General features: G+C 39.0%; 1 protein-coding gene across 1 annotated transcript in view; it reads left to right on the top strand.

The window, feature by feature from the left end:
* The window catches only part of PAPPA2 (pappalysin 2), a 405,697-nt gene that overhangs the window by 202,511 nt on the left and 180,835 nt on the right, over positions 1-22,351 (top strand). Inside the window, exon 4 of the mRNA XM_054455365.1 lies at positions 21,923-22,068. Within this exon, the coding sequence (XP_054311340.1) occupies positions 21,923-22,068 (146 nt within the window). The remainder of the gene's footprint in view (positions 1-21,922; positions 22,069-22,351) is intronic.

Below are 22,351 nucleotides of genomic sequence, written 5' to 3'. Positions count from 1 at the left end.
TTAAATTCTAGGGTACATGTGTACAAAGTGCAGGTTTGTTACATATGTATACATGTGCCATATTGGTGTGCTGCACCCATTAACTCGTCATTTACATTAGGTATGTCTCCTAATGCTATCCCTCCCACATCCCCCCACCCCATGGCAGGCTCCGGTGTGTGATGTTCCCCATCATGTGTCCAAGTGTTCTCATTGTTCAATTCCCACCTTTGAGTGAGAACATGCGGTGTTTGGTTTTCTGTATGTCTTTTAATTGTAGAATTGAGTTTGTTTATATTCAGTTATTAACAAATGAGGTCTTGCTACTGCCATTTCTTGCTTGTTTTCTGGTTGCTTTGTATCATATTTTGTTCTTTCTTTCTTCTTTTATTACTGTCTTCCTTTTTGGTTATGTGGTTTTCTCCGGTAGATTGTTTTAATTTGTTGCTTTGTAATTTTCCTAGATCTATTATGGGCTTTTGTGTTGTGGCCACATGAGGCTTCAAGAAAACATCTTATAGATATAACAAGTTATCTTAAAGAGATGACACCTTAGATCACAAGGAAAATAATACAAAGAAATAAAGAGAAAACTTTTTAAAAGTTGGTACTTTATCCCTTCAACATTTTAACTGTATGTTGTCTCAATTCACAAATTTTATATTGCCTATCTCTTATTAGATTGTTATTGCTATTATTAGTTTTGATAGATTTGTCTTTTGGGCTTTGTCCTAGTATTATGAATTGATTGCACACCACAATTACAGTATTAATGTATTCTGCATTTTTCAGTATACTTAATTTTAATAGTGGGTTTTATACTTGTAAATATTTTCTTTTGCATATTAGTGTTTTTTTTTCCAGGTGGAAGAACTCTTTAGTGTTTCTTATATGACAGGTTCAGTAGTGATGAATTCTGTCAGCTTTTATTCATCTAGGAAATAATTTATCTCTCCTTCATATATGAAGGATAGCTTTTGTGGAGACAATATACTTGAATGGCAGTATTTTTCTTTCAGCACTTTGAAAATGATGTCCCACTCCTTCCTGATCTGTATAGTTTCCATAGGGAAGTCTGTTGCCAGACAAATTTGAGCTTCTTTTATGTGCTATTTGCTTCTTTTAGAATCCTTTCTTTGTCTTTGACCTTTGAGAATTTGATTATTATATGACTCGGAGTAGACTTATTTGGTTCAATTCTATTTGGTGTTCTTTGACCTTCCTATATGTGGAATTTTATCTCTTTCTCAAGAAAGTTTTCTTGAGAAAAGTTTTCTTTAGAAAGTTTTCTGTCATTTTTTTTTTAATAAGCTTTCTATCCCTTGCTCTTGCACAACTTGTTTTTGAACACCAATAGTTCTTAGATTTGGTCTTTTGAGATAATTTTCTGTATCTTGTAGGCAATATTCATTTCTTCATTCTTTTTTCTTTTTTCTCTTCTGGCTGTGTATTTTCAAGTAGTCTGTCTTTGAGCTCACTATTTTTTTTTTCCTCTGCTTGCTTCATTCTGCTGTTGAAAACCTCTAATATAATTTCAGTTCAGCAAGTGTATTTCTCAGTTCCAACATTTCTGTTTTTTAAAAAACTATTATGTCAATCTCTTTGTTAATTTTTTCCGATAAATTTCTGAATTTTTTTCTGTGTTATCTTGGAGATCACTCAGTTTCCTTAATGCTGCTATTTTGAATTTTTGGTTAGAGAGTTCACATAGAAGCATCTCATTAGGGTCAGTCACTGGTTCTTTGTTTTGTTCATTTTGCGGGGCAGGGCGGGGCAGGGGGATCCTGGTTCCCTATTTGCTGTTGTTTCTTGTGGATATACATCTACATCTTTGCATTGAAGAATTAGCTATTTACTTCAATCTTCTCTTTTTGGCTTGTTTTGTTTTATATTGGATATGTTTGCTTAGAGATTCTTTATAATGTATCTATTAATCTGTTGCTTTTCTTTATTTTCCACTAGGTTGCTGCCTCCTTTTCAACACTAAATGGCACCTTATGTCCAGATTTACCTTGGTTCTAGTAAACAATCAGAGTGTGCCTGGTACCATATTGGAGAGGTCCTAAAGGGGATATACCAGTAGTGTGGGAAAACTGCCTAGGTATTCATGCCCAAGGGACCTGTGGAGCAAGTCTGCTACAACGTGGTCCTGCTGAACAGACACTCTGATTTTGCATCTTCTTTGGCTAAGGTACAAAGCAGAGTTTCCAGGGCTGGAGATGGTAGTTTCACCTCTCTTCATTGTCTCTGGCTATTCTCAGGGATGTTTCTCCCTTCAGTCACTCCTGATGCTTGCCATGGGTTGAAACACGGACAGTTAGTTCTCCTGCCAGGGAACCCAAGATAGTGGCGAAGCTAATTGTCCACCTTGATCTTAATTTTTCCAGTGTAGAAACCATGAGTTAGGGGAATTTTTTGCATGCATGGTGCTGGGCAGGTTGTGGGGAGAAGCATCTCAGATATGGGAGTCCAATTCTCACTTCTCTGTGACCCTGAGAATTGTCTCCATCTCATTTTGGTTCTGGGACATTGCTAGTGATAACCTCAGCAATTTATATTTGTTCTTGGTTTTCTCTCTGAAGAGGAGTGGGAGTGAAGCCAGCTTGCTTCTACACCACGATTTTAAATGCAGAAGTCACTTCTTAGTCACTTAGACTGTTACTTTTAAGCAGGAGTTACAACTGGATTTGGGAAAAGGTGAGCATGGAAGTATATGTTTAGAACACCGTCCAACCAATCCTCCTATGTCTCCCTAGTAAGTTGTTTCCTATTCCTTGCTCCTCCACAATATGTATTTCATGCCTTGTAAGTCTTCTCAGATCTCCATACTCATCATCTCATTCAGCACTCTTAGAGGATCATCCCCATTCCACTTCATTCAGAACACAGCAAAAACTAAAGGAACATTCCCTCACTGTAATGACACCAACCCTCAAAACTCTGCATTCTTTCTTCCATTTCATCCTCCCCTTTTATTGCATTAGCATGTGTTCCTCTTTGTCTTTCAGGAGGTTCACAACAAGTGAAGCCTGAGACAGGAATTTGGGTACATCTCCTCAACACTCCTATCCAAGGTAGATCTCCCCTGCTGGGCTTTGCATCTCATTTTCTTTCTTATATGGTCTTTTCTGTTATTCTTCATTTTCATTCTCTTTATTGGGTTCTTCCTTTTCAACAAATTTAGTAATGATTAAGTCTTTTATTATAAAAGCTTTCAGTTTTTCTCTGCATGCTGACTAATCTTTCCCTTTCCTCCTTATAGTCTTCCTTTGTGGCTGAGATTCTGGTTTATGCCCAATATCTTTTCTTCCTTATACCCCACTCTCTCTCCTACTCACTGCAATCTGGTTCTGTCTCTATTGCTCTTTTGGAATTGCATTTGTCAAAGTTACCAACCTTCTGCTTCTTTCTACTTCTGATGGATAATTTTCTGTTCTTCTCTTACTTGAATTGCCAGGAACATTTAGAGTGATCTTCTCCCTTCGCTTTGGAGATGCCAATTCTGCTGGATTTCTTCGTACCTCTTCATTACTGTTTCTCAGACCTCTTTGCCAGTTTTTTTCTTCTGCCTATTTTTTTTTTAATTTACTGTTCCTGTTCACTCTGTTGATTATTTCTTTTACTGTGCAGAAGCTTTTTAGTTTAATTAAGCCTCATATTTTTCTATTTTTGTTGTTGTTACCTGTGCTTTTGAGATCATAGTCATTCATAATCATTGCCTAGACCAACATCCAGAAGAGTTTTCCCTAGGTTTTCTTGTAGTATTCTTATAGTTTCAAGTCTTACATTGAAGTCATTAATCCATCCTGAGTTGATTTTTGTATATGATGATAGATAGGGGTCCAATTTCATTCTTCTGCATATGGCAATCCAACTTTCTAAGCAACATTTATTTAAAAGGTTATCATGTCCCCAGTGTATGTTCTTGTTGGTTTTGTCAAAGATCAGTTGGCTATAGATATAAGGCTTTATTTTCGAGTTTTCTATTCTGTCTCATTGATATATAAGTCTGTATTTATATCAGATATAATATATATATATAATATAAGTATATATATTTATATATTTTGGTTACCGTAGCCTTGTAGTATAATTTTAAGTCAGGTAATGTGGTGCCTCCAGCTACTTTTTTTTTCTTAGGACTGCTTTGGCTGTTCAAGCTGTTTTTTCCATATGAATTTTAGGATTTTTTTCTAATTCTTTGAAAAAATGTTGGCATTTTGATAGAGATTGCATTGTATCTATAGATTGCTTGGGAAGTATGATTGTTTTAATGATATTACTTCTTCCATTCCATGAGCATGCGATGTTTTTCCATTTGTTTGCATCATCTATAATTTTATACATCAGTATTTCATAGTCTTCTGTGTACAGACCTTTCACTTATTTGGCTAAGTGTATTTCTAGGCTTTTATTTTTGTAGCTATTGTCATTGGGATTGCCTTCTTAATTTGTTTTTCAGTTTGATCATTATTGGTGTATAGAAACACTACTGATTTTTGTATGATAATTTTGTATCCTAAAGCTTTACTAAATTCATTCATCAAATCTGAGAGTTTATGGTGAAGTCTTCAGGGTTTTCTAGACATAAGATCATGTCATTAGTAAACAGAGATAATTTGACCTCTTCTTTTCTAATTTAGTAGATGCCTGTTATTTATTTCTCTTGTCTGATTGCTCTGGCTAGGTCTTCCAGTACTATGTTTGAACAGGAGTGGTGAAAGTGGGCATCCTTGTCTTGTTCCACTTGTTGAAAGGAATGCTGTCAACTTTTCTGCATTCAGTATAATGTTGGCTGTGGTTTTGTCATATATGACTTTTTTATTTTGAGGTGTGTTCCTTCTATGCCTAGTTTGCTCATGGTTTTTATCATGAAGTGATGTTGACTTTTATCAAATACTTTTTCTGCATCCATTGTGATATCGAACAGACAACCTGAGAATGAGAGAAAATATTTGTAAACTATTCATCTGACAGGGAACTAATATCCAGACTCTACAAGAAATTCAAACAACTAACAATAAAAGAAACCCCAAATAATCACATTAAAATGGACAAAGGAAATAAATACGCATTTCTCAGAAGATATATAAATGGCCAACAAGCAGATTAATAAATGCTCAACGTTTCTTTTGAGAAAAATGCACATTAAATCCACAATAAGATGCCATCTTACACCAGTCAGAATGGCATCCTCTCACTTATAAGTCAGATAAAAATAATGTGTACACACGGACACAGAGTGTGAAATGATAGACAATGGAGACTTGGAAAAGTGGAAGAGTGGAAAGGGGGTGGATGATAAGAAATTACTTAATGGGTACAGTGTATATTATTTGGGTGATAGGCACATTAAAAGCTCTGACATCACCAGCACACAATATATCCATGTAACAAAATTACACTGGTCCCCATAAATTATACAAACAAAGAAATAAAAAGTAAAAATTTCTGTTCCTTAGAGTTTATCCTCTTTTCTCTTTTGACTCTATACACCTTCTTCCTGGGCCAGATTGAGGGCTTTGAGAACCTCAGAAAACATCCCTTCCATCACTGTCCCATGATATATAAATCAAAAGTAAACATTTAATTTTTAAAATAAAGCATAATTAATATTGTCTGCAGATTTTCAGAATTTTTTTTTCAGAAATAGATTTCTGAATATATTTTCAATATTGAACTTTCTCTCTCTTTGCTGGTTCCCTGAGCAAAGGTCCCAGCAACTTAACACATCATCTTGCATATTATCAAGTGCTTATTCAATAGTAGCTGACTATATTAATGCTGGAGATGAACTCTAAATGGAAAATAAGGCAGATAATACTTCATTGCTCCCCTCTCGTAGGTTTGCTGATATTGCTCTGCTGTAGAATCCCCTTAAACTACAGAGTCTAGTTAAATCTGAAACAGCCAAACTCCAAAAAAGCAGTTTGTAGGACCTGCTGCCTCTGGTAGGCAGCAAGAAACAAAACTACACCCAAAGCCCAACCTCTTTCCCCACTCTGTCTTTGACAACTCTTTGTATGGTGACTAAGGGCAGAGCAGATTCTTGGCAAAAACACTCTATGATGATAAGCTCTCGGGGCCTGGGTAGGAATGGGCAATGTAATTCCACAGGCATTACACTAGGTTTAAAAATAGGAAGCTTTTCCCGGGAAGAGTAGTTATTGTTGGTAACTGGAGCGGACATGATGTGTCTCAGCTAACGGTAAAAACTCGTGAAGTCATCCAGTATTTTAGTCATTCTTTTGTGTTTCTTCTCTCTTCTCTTAAACCTCTTTCCTCAGTTGCTTTAGAACATTTTAAAGATTTTCTTCAAATCCTGTTTTCAAGCAAAGCATTCTTTCTGTAATCTCCCTCTCTCTCTCTCACACACACACAGACACACACACACACACACACACCAGAAGTCAGTTATTTTTCACAGAATACATGCACTAAACTGAACTCTAGACTTTCTGTTTTATTGAAATAGAGAAAGTAAACTGGTCTTATAAGAACACTGGTCATTGAAAATTCTTTACACTTTGACTTTAGAGGTGAGGGGGACATACTCATTAATTCAGAGAGGAATTACTGAGCAACTACTAAATCTCAGACCCTGTGCTGAACACTCAGGGCACAATACTGAACAAGCCCAGAGAGCATTCCTACTCCCACAGTCTGTGGCTTGATTGGGGAGTCCTCAAGAAGCAGCACTCTGCCAGGCGCTCTGGCAGTGAAAGTAAAAGGTGTCACAAAAGCTTGTGGACAAAAGCACCAGACCAGGATTTAGGGTATTAGGAAAGCCTTCCCAGAATTGACATCTATACCAAAATCTGTCAGATGAAAAGAAGTTATCCTGGAGATAGGCATGGCAGGGAAGGCAGATGCTATCGGTCCAAAAGCCCAGTGGCCCAGATAAGAGAGAGGGAAACATTCATGAGAGTTAGAAGGAAGTAGAAAGATTGATGCTAGAGAGGTTACCAGCAGCCAGATCCTGAAAGGTCTTGTAAACCATAGTAAGACATTTAGAGTTCCTTAAAGCAGAGAAGGAATATGATTAGATCTGCCCTTTTTGAAAGGTCAGTCTTGAGAAAGCATGGAGTTTGCATTCAAGGGGTGCAAAACATGGAACAGAGAAGCTTACTAGAAGGGTGTGGTTGGATTTAAGAGATATTTATAAATAGAACCAACAGAAATTGACAATTAATTTAATGTGGTGTAGTGAGGCAGAGGAAGAGTCCAAAATAATTTCTCAGTTTTTAAATTGAGTAATTGGACAGCTCAGGTGGTGTGAAACAGAAAGAATAACAAATTTGGGTGGGAATTTGAGGCCTGTGTGATAATCAAATTAGATATACTTATTACGCAGTTATCTGTGTGGTTATGTAGATCTGAGTATCATATAAATTTAGAAAATATTAACATATATATGATAGCTAAAGCTATGGGGGTAAATAAAGCATTGCATGGCTAACATCCTAATAGGGGATTCTACAGCAGGATAATATCAGTGAACCTAGGAGAGGGAAACAATGAGGGATTATCTGCCTTGTTTTCCATTTAGAGTACATCTCCAGCATTAATATAATCAACTATTATTGAATAAGCACTTGATAATATGTAAGATGACATGCTAAGTTGCTATCATGCTGAGAAAGGAATGATACTTGCCTTCTGGGATCTTTGTCCAGCTAATGAAATAAGGAATGCTCTCTATTATATATGTAGGTACATATGTATATACACGTGAAATCCACTAATTCAATTAATGCCACAGTGGTGCTGGCCACACCTGGAGGAAGGAAACTGAAAGGAAATCTAAGTTCTTTATTGTTTAATAAAGGGTATCAAGAGTAAACAGAGGAACACTAGTTTTGATGTTGTACAGGTTGGACTAGAGTGGATGTGATATTAGAGGCAGAAAAATAAGAATACATTATAGAACATCAGAAATAAAGAATATATTCCAGATACTATATATTTTTGATATTATACTATTGTGGTTGATGCAGAATTGAAACTCATATAAATATATTTTTAAATATCTAGAAGTAAGATCTTTATTGTTCGCAAATATTGCCAGAGCAGGCTTAAATATTATTGTTATGTTGTGTATTTAGATTAGACTAAATGACATAGAGATTCAGATATAGGGGCTTATTTTAGGCTGGGGTGATCAATGAAGGCTTCATGGAAGAGGTGTTATAGAAAAGAGGCCTTGAATATCAGTTAGAATTTTGATAATTAAAGATGTAGAAGGAGGACAGCATCAGCAAAGCAGGGAGGTAGATAAAAAAGCAAAATCAGACTTGGTGTTAATGAGTAAATCCACTAATTCAATCAATGCCATAGTGGTGCTGGCCATACCTGGGCAAAGGAAACTAAAAGAAAATCTAAGTTCTTTATTATATAGGTCACGGGGTATCAAGAGTAAACAGAAGAACACCAGTTTTGATGTTGTACAGGGTGGACTAGAATGGATGTGATATTAGAGGCAGAAAAATAAGAAGAGATTATAGAACATCAGAAATAACGAATCTGTTCCAGATAGTGGCAGTGGGACAGGAAAAATGCAGATATATTATACATTAGACTTTGGGAAAAGAAATTCTATAGAATTTAGTAAATATTTGGATGCATAGGTGTCTAGCTATAGTTTAAGCAACTAGCAGAATTTTTATAGCATGAATAAAAAAGAAAACTAAGAATGGAGATATGGGTTGGGTAGGAGGATTATATCAATGAGATATATGACCTGTTGATTGAGGTCATGAGGGCTATATTAGTTTCTTAGGGCCACTGTAACAAAGCCCCACAAACTGGGGGTCTTAAACCACAGAAATGTATTGTCTCACAGTTCTGGAGCTAGAAGTCCAAGATCAGCAGGGTTGGTTCTTTCTGAGGGCTGTGAGGGAGATTCTGTCCCAGGCTCCTCTCCTAGCTTTTAGTAGTCTCAGGCATTCCTTGGCTTGTAGCTGATATTCATTCTGTGTCTCCACATAATCTTCCCTCTATGTGAATCTGTCCCTGTGTCCAAATTTCCTTTTAGAAGGACATAGTCATATTAGATTAGGGCCCACTCTAATGACTTCATCTTAACTTGATTATCTGCAAAGACCCTATTTCCAAATAAGATAACCTTCACAGGTGTTCAGGGTTAGGACTCCAACATCTTATGGGGGACACTTTTAACTCATAACAATAGCTACCCCAGTAGGTGCATTCAAAAAGTGTAAGAACATATAAAAAAGGATATACAGATACATAAATCATTTGTATCAAGATAATCATTGAAATAATGAGAATGTGTTTAATCTTCAAGATTGTGACAATTTAGAATTTGAAGAATGGTTCAATTTAGTATTCTGCTTAATATAAGAACTTATCTCTTTAATATATCTGCCAAATAACCCATCAGCTGCTGCTTACATATTTCTAGTGTTAGGGATGTCATTTCTTAACAACTATAATTTGATAAGGCTCTCTATATACTGAGGCAATGTATGGCTGTGTATAATTTTGCTCATTGGTCCCATTTTTTTCCTCTGGAACTGCACAGAGTGAGGCTTTTACATGAAATCAAATTTCAAATATTTAAACAATTTTAAGGCTGCCCCCACCCCTGTCATCTAGACTAAATATGCACCATTTCTTCTACTATTCTTCACATGGCATGGTTGCCAGATTTTCCTCCTTTTTAGTCTACTTCTTCTGGGAATGTCTTCCAAAGTTGTACTGTCCTTAAAGAAGGATAGCACTGATCCAGGACAGATCTGTTCATGGCAGTACATAGTGTTTGTGCCTAGGATTGCAGCCTAAGAGTCTATACATTTTCCCCCAGGAGAGCCGTGGAACACTGTTGACAACTGAAATCTGTAGGCATACTCCTCCCATTGATTGGTGTTAAACCCAGAGTTTCTAATGCTGTGTTTTAGTAATTGTTTGTGTGTGTGTATGTGCTTAAGTGTAGATTTTACATCAGAAGCTTTTAGATTTTACCTTCTGAGTTTACTCTCATAATTATAACTTTTTTGAGGCCAATTTAAGTCATGTCGTTCGCAAATTTGACAAACTTACATCGTATGAATTCTTGCAAGACATTGATTAAATTACTGAATGAAATAGGGGCAAATACAGAGATCTGGGCTAGGGATATAAAAACTTTTTTGGGGACAGTCTCAGGATTTAGTGTGAGTTGTTATAAATCTGTAATTATACACATTTTCCACCCTCCTTATAAAGATCTCATGAGAGATCTATCCAACATCTTGCTGAATCAAGGACACACTCTCCAAAACAGTGTCTTGCTCTAGAAAATGCAACAAAATAATCAAAACAACAACAATAAAATGTGATTAGTTTTGCATGATTCTTTTTTCCTGGTGAGCCCGTGATAGTTCCAGTAATTACTTCTTTCTTGTCTAAGTAGTAAAAATTTGTTTATTTAATAATGCATTGAAAATATTTCTGGGAATTGACATTGAGCTCACTAATTTATAGTTTCCAAATCTCTCCTGTTTCCTGTATCAGGAGTTGAAATATCTTTCAGTCTTTAGCCTCCTTGCCCCACTCTATTATCTGCAAAGATTGGAATTATTTGTTATATAAACACCAAAACAGGTCTTTTTGGGGTCTTATGAATACTTCCTATGATTCTGGAGACTAATTCATTCAAAAACAGTTCTCGCACTATTTCTTCAGTCAGCTAGCACTTGCAATTTCTCTTTGTCGCATTATTCTTTTGCTTAAATATATCTTTCCTGACCTTTCTACCATGAGAATGAAAATCAAATTTTGAAAACACAGTTGGAATAATGTCTCTGAATCACTGAAGACATAGTTGCAAAAATCAGAAACCACCGTAGCTATTTTAACCAAAAGGGGATTAAATACAGGAATTGAGTTGCCTCTAAAATCTTTGTAAGGGCTAGAGTAGTAGAATTGAGGTTGAACATCTAGAACTATCTCTCAGAATAAGATTATGGAACTGGTCTGCAAGTGGAGCTGCTATGCCTACCACAGAAAGGGAGGTGGGAATTCTGAAGCTTCCATTAGAACTGCCAGTTTCAAGGACATGCTGCCCAGCAGCTGTCTGGAGATCAAGAAACCACTGATGCCATCCCTAAGTCATGCTCTGCCTACTAGATCCACACCAGCAAAGAGGGTTTGCCCCATAGCTTGTCTCTGAAGACCCACATTGCTCATGGCTGGATGCCGGAACACTATTGCCCAGCCATTGCAGGCAGAGTAAGTGAAGGCAGTGAGAAGGAAGGCGGTCATTTCACAGTCACCTTTTAACTCTAACATGAAGAACACAACTGATGGTAGATTGTAAATCTCATCCAAATCCCTGGGTGCAAAGGAGCTGGAGAAATGTAAAATTTAGCTTCTCTGTCCTCCAGAACAGTAAGACAGACCAGAAGGAAGGTGGAATAATTATGTGCAGACTAATGCACAACATCTACCACAAACTTCTACAGTGCCTTATTAATGTTTGATTATCTAAGCATATTTTTCACTCTGTCCTTTTGAAAGGTGACAGTGTGCTGGCAGTCCTCACAGCCCTCGCTCGCTGTCGGCGCCTCCTCTGCCTGGGCTACCACTTTGGCGGCACTTGAGGAGCCCTTCAGCCCACTGCTGCACTGTGGGAGCCCCTTTCTGGGCTGGCCAAGGCCGGAGCCCACTCCCTCAGCTTGCAGGGAGGTGTGGAGGGAGAGGCGCGAGTGGGAACCGGGGTTGCATGCGGCCAGCTGGAGTTCCGGGGGGGGCGTGAGCTTGGCGGGCCCCGCACTCGGAGCAGCCAGCCGGCCCTGCTGGCCCCGGGCAATGAGGGACTTAGCACCCGGGCCAGCGGCTGCGGAGGGTGTACTGGGTCCCCCAGCAGTGCCAGCCCACCGGCGCTGCACTCGATTTCTCGCCGGGCCTTAGCTGCCTTCCCGTGGGGCAGGCCTCAGGACTGCAGCCCACCATGCCCGAGCCTTCCCCCACCTCCGTGGGTTCCTGTGCAGCCCAAGCCTCCCCGACGAGTGCCGCCCCCTGCTCCACGGCGCCCAGTCCCATCGACCACCCAAGGGCTGAGGAGTGCCAGCCCATGGCGCGGGACTGGCAGGCAGCTCCACCTGCAGCCCCGGTGCAGGATCCACTAGGTGAAGCCGGCTCGGCTCCTGAGTCTGGTGAGGACGTGGAGAGTCTTTATATCTAGCTCAGGGATTGTAGACACACCAATCGGCACTCTGTATCTAGCTCAAGGTTTGTGAACACACCAATCAGCACCCTGTGTCTAGCTCAGGGTTTGTGAGTACACCAATCAACACTCTGTATCTAGCTGCTGTGGTGGGGCCTTGGAGAACCTGTGTGTCTAAACTCTGTATCTAACTAATCTGATGGGGACGTGGAGAACCTTTGTGTCTAGCTCAGGGATTGTAAACGCACCAATCAGTGCCCTGTCAAAACAGGCCACTCGGCTCTACCAATCAGCAGGATGTGGGTGGGGCCAGATAAGAGAATAAAAGCAGGCTGCCCGAGCCAGCATTGGCAACCCGCTGGGGTCCCGTTCCACAGTGTGGAAGCTTTGTTCTTTCGCTCTTTGCCATAAATCTTGCTACTGCTCACTCTTTGGGTCCACACTGCTTTTATGAGCTGTAACACTCACCGAAAGGTCTGCAGCTTCACTGCTGAAGGCAGCGGGACCACGAGCCCACCAGAAGGAAGGAACAACTCCAGACGCGCCGCCTTAAGAGCTGTAACACTCACGCGAAGGTCTGCAGTTTCACTTCTGAGCCAGCGAGACCACGAACCCACCAGAAGGAAGAAACTCCGAACACATTCCAACATCAGAAGGAACAAACTCCAGATGCGCCACCTTAAGAGCTGTAACACTCACCGCTAGGGTCTGCGGCTTCATTCTTGAAGTCAGTGAGACCAAGAACCCACTAATTCCGGACACACTTTGTTCTTGCATGTAATTTTGTACCCACTTCTATTATGGTGCCTGTCACATTGTATTTTAATTATTCGTTCACCTGATTGTCTTGCTCATTGACTGAGCTCCTTGAAAACAAGAGCCGTGTCTTCTGCATCTTTTCATTGCCAGGGTCTAGCACAGTGACTTGCAGATAATAAGGGAAACCAATTTAAGGCTAGAAGAAAGAATGCATGTTGGGAATTAGAGGAATTCAGGTTTAAACCTTTCCTCCAAAACTTACAATCTATGTGATCTGGGGGAAGACACTTTACCTCTGAAAGCCTTAGTTTCTTATCTGTAAAATGAAGTAATTATACTAACCTCATAAAGTTATGAGATTTACATGAGAAAATATATACAAAGCATCTGGCATACAGTCAGGACTGAATTAATTGTGATCACCATTATTATTAGCAGTAAATAAATGGTGCCAGGTAAATAAATTGCTGAGCGGATTTCCACTTTAATAATTATTCATCTTGGTAGCAAGGCAGATTTCTAAGAGTTCAGGTTGTTTTTCTTTTCCCTTCTGTATCATTATATTCTATCTTTATCAATGCTCTGAAACAAATATATTTTAAGATTTATTATTCTTTGCATTTTTTCATGTTTATGTTGGTTCAAGCCTTTTTTTTTCTCTGTTTTTAACCATTTTATGCTATTCCTCCTTCTAAAATCTATACGTGTTCTCTTAAAATTTTACCTTCCTGAGAGTTATCTTTTAATATCTGGTTCTTTTTGATGCTTTATGTCTTCTTTCTGTTTTATTGGGACAATCTAGGATTAAATTGATTTTTAAATTTTCTATCCTTCCACCTCCAAAGACCATTTTCCTCTTGAGAGTCCTAGATTTCCTTTTTGGAAATCTAATTTACTAAAGCTTGAAATTTTAGTGTTATCAGCCTGTGCTATTGCAAATACTAAAAATATAGAGGTTTATTTCAATAAGGAAATTTATTCACTCAACGTCACCAGCTAGTTATTTCTTATTAGTGAACATTAAAATCAAACTATTATATCTCTTTGTTGTTTCTTGAAATTTTTGAGTCAAGAAAAGTATTTATTGGAGGTGTTGTTGCTATTAGCAGAAGCAGCCTTCACACAGGGATCATCTCACTTGAAGTTGGGGCTAATCACTATGTCCCTCTTCTGTGTCCATTTTGGAACTTGCCTTTGGGAGGTTCCAAAAGCACTAATGGAAGTTCCACACTAACCTTTGTCTTACCAGGCCAACTGTAGTTTGTGCACAGGAGAGTTTCATTTCTATTTTATTGTTATCAAAAACTTCCCATCATGGGTTGACTTTAGGGCTTGAATGTAAGTGTGCTTTCTTCCTTTCTGCATTGTGGGATTGCCTCCATTCTGTTGCTCCTTGTAAGCAAAGTATACCTGCTCGTTAGACATAAGCCATGATTAGCTCCTTGCCAAGTCTGAAAGATAACACTTGCTTTCCTACATTATGACTTTTGAACTTTGTTTCTGGCTAAGTAGATATTTGAAGCCATAGGTATTGTTATTCATCATAACATTTATTGAATGTTTGTGTGTGACACTATAAAGTGTCAAATTTATGAAGATGTTATCCATTTTTTACCTGCCAATAACTGTATGAGGTGGGTTTCATGTAGTTATTTTCATTAGTTACTATAACTATATATTTATATATTATTTACTATATTTTCATATAGTTACTTTCATTATTCCCATCTTACAGTTGAGGAAGCTGAGATACATTGATGGTAGGTGCCTTGCCAATGCCACATACCCATTGAGTGGAGGAGGTGAGCCTAGAAACTAAGTCCTTCTGGCCTGAGAGCCTGTGCTCCTGACACACTGGCTCCCTTTTGACCATTTTCTCTCAAGTTCTCTTGGGGACCTCTTCCACTACACTTTTCTTTTGTGTGCTTCATATTTTGTCTTTCTAAGTATCTGTACATGATGAGTTATCTATTTTTATCCTACCCTTCTAAATAAATTTTACTATATGGGTCTCTTGATATGGTGAGTAAAATATTGCCAAAAACCGGAGTGGTGGAATACACTCTTTTCCTCCTCTTGAGTCCATAATTCTGGCCTCAGGGTTTTTTAAAACAAATCTTTTCATTTGATATCATCTTTTAAAGCCAGATGTTCATTCTCTTTATGCTCTTTTATTTTCCAGTGGTATTACTTTGAAGTGAAAAGAGATGTATTAGTTTTCGATTCTTGCTGTAATAGGTTATTGCAAGCATAGTGACTTAAAATAACATGAATTTATTGTACTTCTGTAGGTCAGAAGTTTAACATAAATCTCACTAGGCTAAGATCAGGATGTCAACAAGGCTGCATGCCTTTGTGGAAGTTCTAGAGGACGATCTACTGCTTTGCTTTGTCCCGTTTCTGAAGGCTGCCTGAATTCCTTGGCTTTGGGCCCCTTCCTCCTTCTTCAAAGCCTGCATTGTAGCTGTCTCTGATCCTGTTTCCATCACTACATCTCTTTCTCTGATGACACATAGGAAAAGTTCTTTGCTTTTAAGGACTTGTATGATTAGATTGGGTCCATTGGGATAATCCAGAATAATCTCCTCATCTCAAAGCCTGTACTTTTAGTCAAATCTAAACAGTCCTTTTTGCCATGTAAGATGGCATATTCCCAGCTTCCAGGGACTAGGACACAGACATCCTTGAGGGCATTATTCTGACTACCTTAAAATATTATGACACTAGACTTTAAGTCGTTTCAATCTCTGATTATTTCTTTTATTTCAACCTCAAGTTCTTACAACACAAATATTTCTAAAGAAAATTCCATTTTGCTTCTAGTAATATTCATTTCCACATGAATTAGCAAACGTGAGTTAATGTTTTGTGTATAATGTCTTGTCAGGTTTTCCATGTTTGAATTTCAAGAAACAAATATATTCCTGGTTGATGATGTTCTGGTGATAATAATGTCTGGTCTCTTGTGTGGCCTTCAGAAGGGAAACAATATTCACCACTATGTCTCTTCTTTCTGGGGTCATCAGCGGTTGGTTGATTGTACTGAGGGGATGGAGTGAAGGAGAGCAAGGAATGAGGGAGGAATTCTGCATTTTCTACTTGTGTCATAGAAAGAGTATTAGAAGTGGCACCAATTCAGAGAGGGACCAGGGAGGAGAAATGGGTGTGGGGAAGATTGTGAGCATTGTCTTAGAGATAAACTGAAAATCTGCAGTCCACATAATGCTGTGGGCATGAATGAGCTCATACTACCATTAACAATCAAATCAAATTACATTAGCTCAATGTGTAACTATAAAATCTTATCCTCATACAGTGTACCTTTTTGGAGTCTCCAGAAGGGTGTGCCTTTACAATTCATGCGCACCAGTTCCGTGGCTCTCCTGCTATTTACCATTGAACACTGGCAGTGGTATTTACCTTGTCTGTGGACACTCAGCATTTCTAGATGATGCTCTGCCCTATTTCTCTGGGGAAAAGCTGGCCTTAGAGAGTTGGCGCCTGATGCAATCCAAGGCTGTAAAACTCTCAAGGGCCAGAATGGTGCTGACGTCCCTTAATTCTTGCCAGAAATGGAGAAAGCAGCCCTTATCTTCATCAGTACTTTGTTTTGTTATTAGGACTTAAAGCAGAACTGCTTGTCTATCCTGGATTTACAATTTTTTTTATGAAGTTTAGTTTCTTCTTAAAAAGCTCAAAATCCAGTTTGTAAGATTAGGTAGAGGACAAAATGCCAATGTGTTCCTTCTCTTGTCCTTGATTTTTAAATCTTTCCATGGACACAGGCATATACTTTCTCTGTATTTAACCAAAACTCAACCCTTCTTGCAAATCTACTCATGGAAAAACAAGTCAACAGATTCACCAGCTGGAACATTATTTCAGATGCGTTGAAATTCACTTTGTCTGAGTTTTGTACTCAAATAGAACCACCAATTACGTTGACATGCTGACTTCAAGGTTTCTGTGCACAAACCAGGTAGAAATATTGAATTGATAGGAAAAGAATAAGAATCTAATCTTAGAGGAGAGGTAGGACTAGTTACATTTATGTTGGGGAGTTGTTTGAATAGTGACAGCGCTTTGAAGTTTAAGAATAGAAGGGCTCCCAATGGTGAGCATGGAGAGTGAGAAAAGAATGGACCCCAAATAGAACCCTGGGAAATAACTTTTAAAACTTAGAACGGAAAAGAGGAACTCACAATGGAGACTGAGAATCGTTGGTCTCTAAAGCAGGAGGAGAACCAGGAAAGAGCACTGCAATGAAAGCAAAGGAAGTAGAGAGTTTTAGGAGGGAGAAATAACAAATAATATAAAAATGCAACAAGAGGTTCCAATAAGGGAATGATTTTTTTAAAAAAATTTTCTGGGCAGAGAAACTTAAGCAGTCAATGACAACTTTAATGAAAGCAATTTTGATAAAGTGGTACAGACAAAAGCCAGATTATGATGGGATTAGGAGGTACATGGAAAAAAAGTGAACAAGAGATGAAAAAATTATTCCTTTAAGAAGTTTGAATTGGAAAGGAAGAAGAAAAAGGAGAGGGTGTTAGCTAGGATTTTCTCAGAAGACCTCATCTTGTGGGATCGGGGAAAGGGAATACAAATAGGTAAGGAAGTAAATATGTGTGTGTGTGTGTGTTTGTGTGTGTGTGTGTGTGTGTGAGAGAGAGAGAGAGAGAGAGAGACCCAGTGACCCACTGGTAAGAGTTCATGATGAATGGGCTTGATTATATCATCAAAGAAGGAGGTGTGAGCATCTACTAAGAGTCATGAAGATAGCAAATTGAGGTGAAAGGAGCAAAAGAAGAATATTGAAAATTTCAAATTACCCCTGGAGGGGAGATGGCCATAAACAATTAAAAGTACAGACAAGTGGAACTAAAAATCTTCATGAGATTGGAAATGAAAAAGAAACAAATAAATCTGAATAAGGGTGACAATGAGAATGGATGGGCAAAGGGAAGTGAGTGAAGATTATTAGAAATAGGGAAGTCAAGAATAAGACTGTGTTGGCCGGATGCCGTGGCTCACGCCTGTAATCCCAGCACTTTGGGAGGCCAAGGCGGGCAGATCATCTGAGGTCAGGAGTTCAAGACGAGCCTAATCAACATGGAGAAACCCTGTTTCTACTAAAAATACAAAATTAGCTGGGCATGGTGGCACATGCCTGTAATCCCAGCTACTCAGGAAGGCTGAGGCAGGAGAATCGCTTGAACCAGGGAGGTGGAGGTTGTGTTGAGCTGAGATCATGCCACTGAACTCCATCTTGGGCAACAAGAGCAAAACTCGGTCTCAAAAAAAAAAAAAAAAGAATAAGACTGTGTTTTCAGTGGATGCTTCACACAAATGTTGAAATTCCTCAGGCGATAATAAGAGGTGGAGTAAGGGGAGAGCCCAGGAATCAGGGGCTGGAGCTCTTTACAGATTAACCAGAAAACAGAAAAACGAAAGGAAGTGGGGAGTATATGGGAATAAGTAGAGTTCCATGCACCTAAGAGCAAAAGGAATTTTACAGGAGCAGAGAAAACTATGTGTTTGAGGTTGCACCGAGCAACCTGGAGAATGCTAGTTGGTGCTTCCGGGGGCCCACAAGTCCCAAGGTGTGGGCCCAGTGAATGGGGAGAGGGATCAGGTCAAAGGTGATATTCCCTTGAAGGAAGAGGCAGTGCAGTCAGGCTCCCCCTCTGGAGTGGGTTTGCTCTGACTGTGGGAAGTGGGGCTGTGGGTCCCAGTCTCAAGGTGCACATCCATCCTTTATGTCTTGTTTTCTACATGCCAATTTTTGATACTGATTCAACTTCCTTCAGACAGCAGACAGCTCAAGATCTTTTTCCTATTTCTGGCTTCCTTCTTGAATAATTTCTATCAATCTACAATAAGGCTATTTAACTGACTAATAAACTACAGCACAAAGAATCACTTTTACTACACTTTTACTTTGTTTAGTTGGGAACTAAGCAGTAGTTGAAGTTTGCGTGTACATTTAGATACTGGGATGTGGCTGGAAAGCCAGCTGTCAGGGGCATGGCAGAAGCCAGAGAGAATGCACTAAGGCAGGGAGGCAATGAAACACGGTAGACTGGAAACCTGGCAATGGCTAATCCCAAACTAGTAGGTGATGGTTATAGAATGGTGAAGCAGATGTGCACTCTCCACGGGGCATGTCAGAACTAACAGGCTTGAGCAATGGGGCAGAACAGCTTGATATGTCAGCCCCAAGGACAGCCTGTTTCTGAGACAATTTTTATAAAAACCAAGATATAACTTTGGTCACCCTGAGTCCTTCAGGGATACATGTAGGTGAGTATCCTTATCTAGAGCGTAGAGAGCATGAGGAAAGGTAGATTCTGGCGGAAATTAAGCAGATTAATGCAGTTCATCCCCGTTTAATACAAAGTTCTGGTCAATGCATGCCCCTTCTGCGTTTCACCGCATTTATGTATGGCATTCTACCTTCCCTTGAATATTAAGCTAATTTGAATGGCAAGTCTATCTCTTAATCACTTCTGAAGCAAGGTGCTAAGCTCTAAATTTGAAAATAATATCCATTTTTTTCCTCATCCTAAGCCCATGAACCAGATTCTGGTCATATTGGTTGAGAAGCTAAGACATATATCTTCATTAGCTCCGATTAACTTTTGAAATGGTTACCTGTGTTGCAATAGACAGAGCATTCTGCATGTAAAGCAGACACATTGACCTCTACGTGTTTACTCTGGTTGGTTTAGAGAAAAGTCTGGATAGTGGTCTTTGTTTCCAGCAAAATAAAGGTTTCTTCTATCAATTCAATTAATGACTCTTTCTAGCTTTTTAAAATGTATTCTCTCCCTTATACTTGACGACATATATCTGTATCTCTGGAAAGTACAGGAGTCTGAGTAACCATACCTAGTTTGCCACCAGCATGACATAAATACTGTCATCTGGAAGGGTAATTTATGGCTGGAGAGAGGATTGGGCAAGGAAGAAAAGGGAGATGAGGAGAACCAGCTAATGAGGTTGGTGTGGAGGAGGAGGCCCCTTGGAGGGTGCTCAAGATAAATTAGTGGAACTGGTGGGTTGAGGGAGGATGGCAGGATGGTGTCCAAGACTGGTAGATGGCAGGCAGAGAAGCAGTAACACACAGATAGCCCAAGTAAGCCATGCCAGGAGCAGAGAGGTTGGAGAAGTGCCTGAGGAGAAGAGAGAGAAAGCTGTCAAGTTACCAACTCCCAATTTTAATTGGAACCCAAGAATAGCAACAGAGAAAGGGTGTGGCTTTTCTTCCTTGGTACCCTGAGCTGAGCCCATGCTCAGTCTCTGTTCTTTCTTCCCCCTTCTTTTCTTTTCTTCTCTTTCTTTTTCTTTTCATTTCTTTCATTCTCTTTTCTCTTCCCCTCTCTCTCTTCTGGCCTATTGAAACATCTCCATGTTGAAGACTCACTTGATATCATCATCACTCCCAAACCATCAATTTATTAATAAAGGAAATTATAGTTATTTATAATAAAGGAGAAAATAAAGAGAATCTGACTAATATCTTGGGAAAACCAGGCAACTACTCAGAAAACGTTGTGTCTTCAGGAAAGCAGCAGGAGAACTATCCCCCTGATCACATATGATATCATCTCGTGGAGTTTGGACGATTTCTTGTGGCTGAGAGCTAGTTTTCCAAGATATTATAAGTCAGTAAAAGACAGTATTTTATAAGCCCTTTTCTCCTAAACATCTTTGTTTCTAAAGCAAGATCTTTTTTTGTCTTTCCTTTTATTCCTGTTTTTGGTTCTGTTCTAAAAAATAAATAAACAATCTTTGGGATCGCCCTTTCTCAGGTGCTTTTTGCCAGCACATCCTACACTTGGATGAAATAGATGGCATCAACAATCAGGAGGCAGAGCAAGCTAGAGGGGAAGGGTCATGCGGTCCTAACATGAGCTTCTAGGGTGGTAGATTTCAGTGTTTGCAGCTTGTCTACTAGAATAGCATCAACAAAGCATAATCAGTAAAGGAAATTTCCAACCTATGTTGCCAGGCTGTCTGCCCAGCTGACGCTGTGATAGGAACATTCCTATCTCTGGAGTGGCAGACCATGACCACTGTGGGGAACATCTAGTAAGTCTAAGGGGCCATTGAGCTCTGGTTTGGTTGTTCCTTCTTAAAAAACACTTCAGTGAGAATAGCAAGGCCCTGTTTGCTTATGGTAAAGTTTTGAGGTTCACTGATGCTGAGAAGCTAAAGATCTTTGACTATATATGAGTTTAGAAACAGACCAAATGTTTGTTTCCTTTTTTATAAGCCACAAGTCATGTGTTTTTAATAGACCTTTAATTCTGTGCATCAATGCAAACATAATATTTGCTAGTGCCTTCAAAGTCACCAATAAACATACTAGGTATCATAAAGTAATTGGAGTAGGGTAGAGTTTCCATGGATTAAGGGACTAGAAAGGGCAATGTCTATACAATTGTTATGCCTTGCATTAGCTTTATTATGTCCTTCCCTGCTTATAACTCATCTCATATTTTCCTCTTTTACTTTATGTTTTCTATCCTCTATTTCCTTTTTTCTTTTAAAAATAATGCTTGAAGTAGGCATATACTGGAAAAGAGATTGAACTGGAATTCAAGGATCATGCAGTGTGATGGAAAGAAAAAGAAACTGAGAGTTGGAAGGCCTTCTTCACTGCGGCCTGAGAATAATTCTCAAGGCAAAGAATTCATGGTATCATTAGATTTATCTTGAAGAAATAACCTGGGTGTAGGGTGGGGAATTGAGTATGATGTCAAATATGGAGTATCCATACAAACATTATAGTATTTTAAAAAGTCATTATACTATTTATTGGAATAAGCATCCCAAATGTATATTAGTGCCTTTTCTTCTGGTCTTCATGACAGGCTGGTCTGTGCCCCATGCCCCTCCAAAAGGTAATGCTGGCTGGGAGTGCCATTAGAATCTGATTAGATCTGGCTCTGATATTCTCTAAGTACCAATTCTTTGCTGTGACATTTTTTCATCTTGCATGCTCTCTAGGGCATACATGAGTGTGAAGGAGCTGAAGGAGGCCCTGCAGCTGAACAGTACTCACTTCCTCAACATCTACTTTGCCAGCTCAGTGCGGGAAGACCTTGCAGGGGCTGCCACCTGGCCTTGGGACAAGGACGCTGTCACTCACCTGGGTAAGTGAAATGAAGACCAAACATGGTAGGAAAAAACCAAAGAAGGCTGAAGGAAGCTTACGAAAGTAAGTTTGGGGAAAAAAGAAAGACAGAGAAAAAGTGAATTTACACAGTGAATTAACTGCTTTGTGCTGAGAATGGCTCTTGGTAGAGCCTGACAAAATGTTTCAATATAGACAAGTAAGAGGTATTAGAGCAAACAGTGGCAAATGCTCAGGATGTTCTAGACTGAATCTATAATTTAGATGTAAATAAATTGCTGGCATAGAATAAGATCATTTTA

This window comes from Pongo pygmaeus, chromosome 1 (assembly GCF_028885625.2).
Source record: "Pongo pygmaeus isolate AG05252 chromosome 1, NHGRI_mPonPyg2-v2.0_pri, whole genome shotgun sequence".
Classification (NCBI taxonomy): domain Eukaryota; kingdom Metazoa; phylum Chordata; class Mammalia; order Primates; family Hominidae; genus Pongo; species Pongo pygmaeus.
This window is presented reverse-complemented; position numbering and strand designations above follow the sequence as displayed.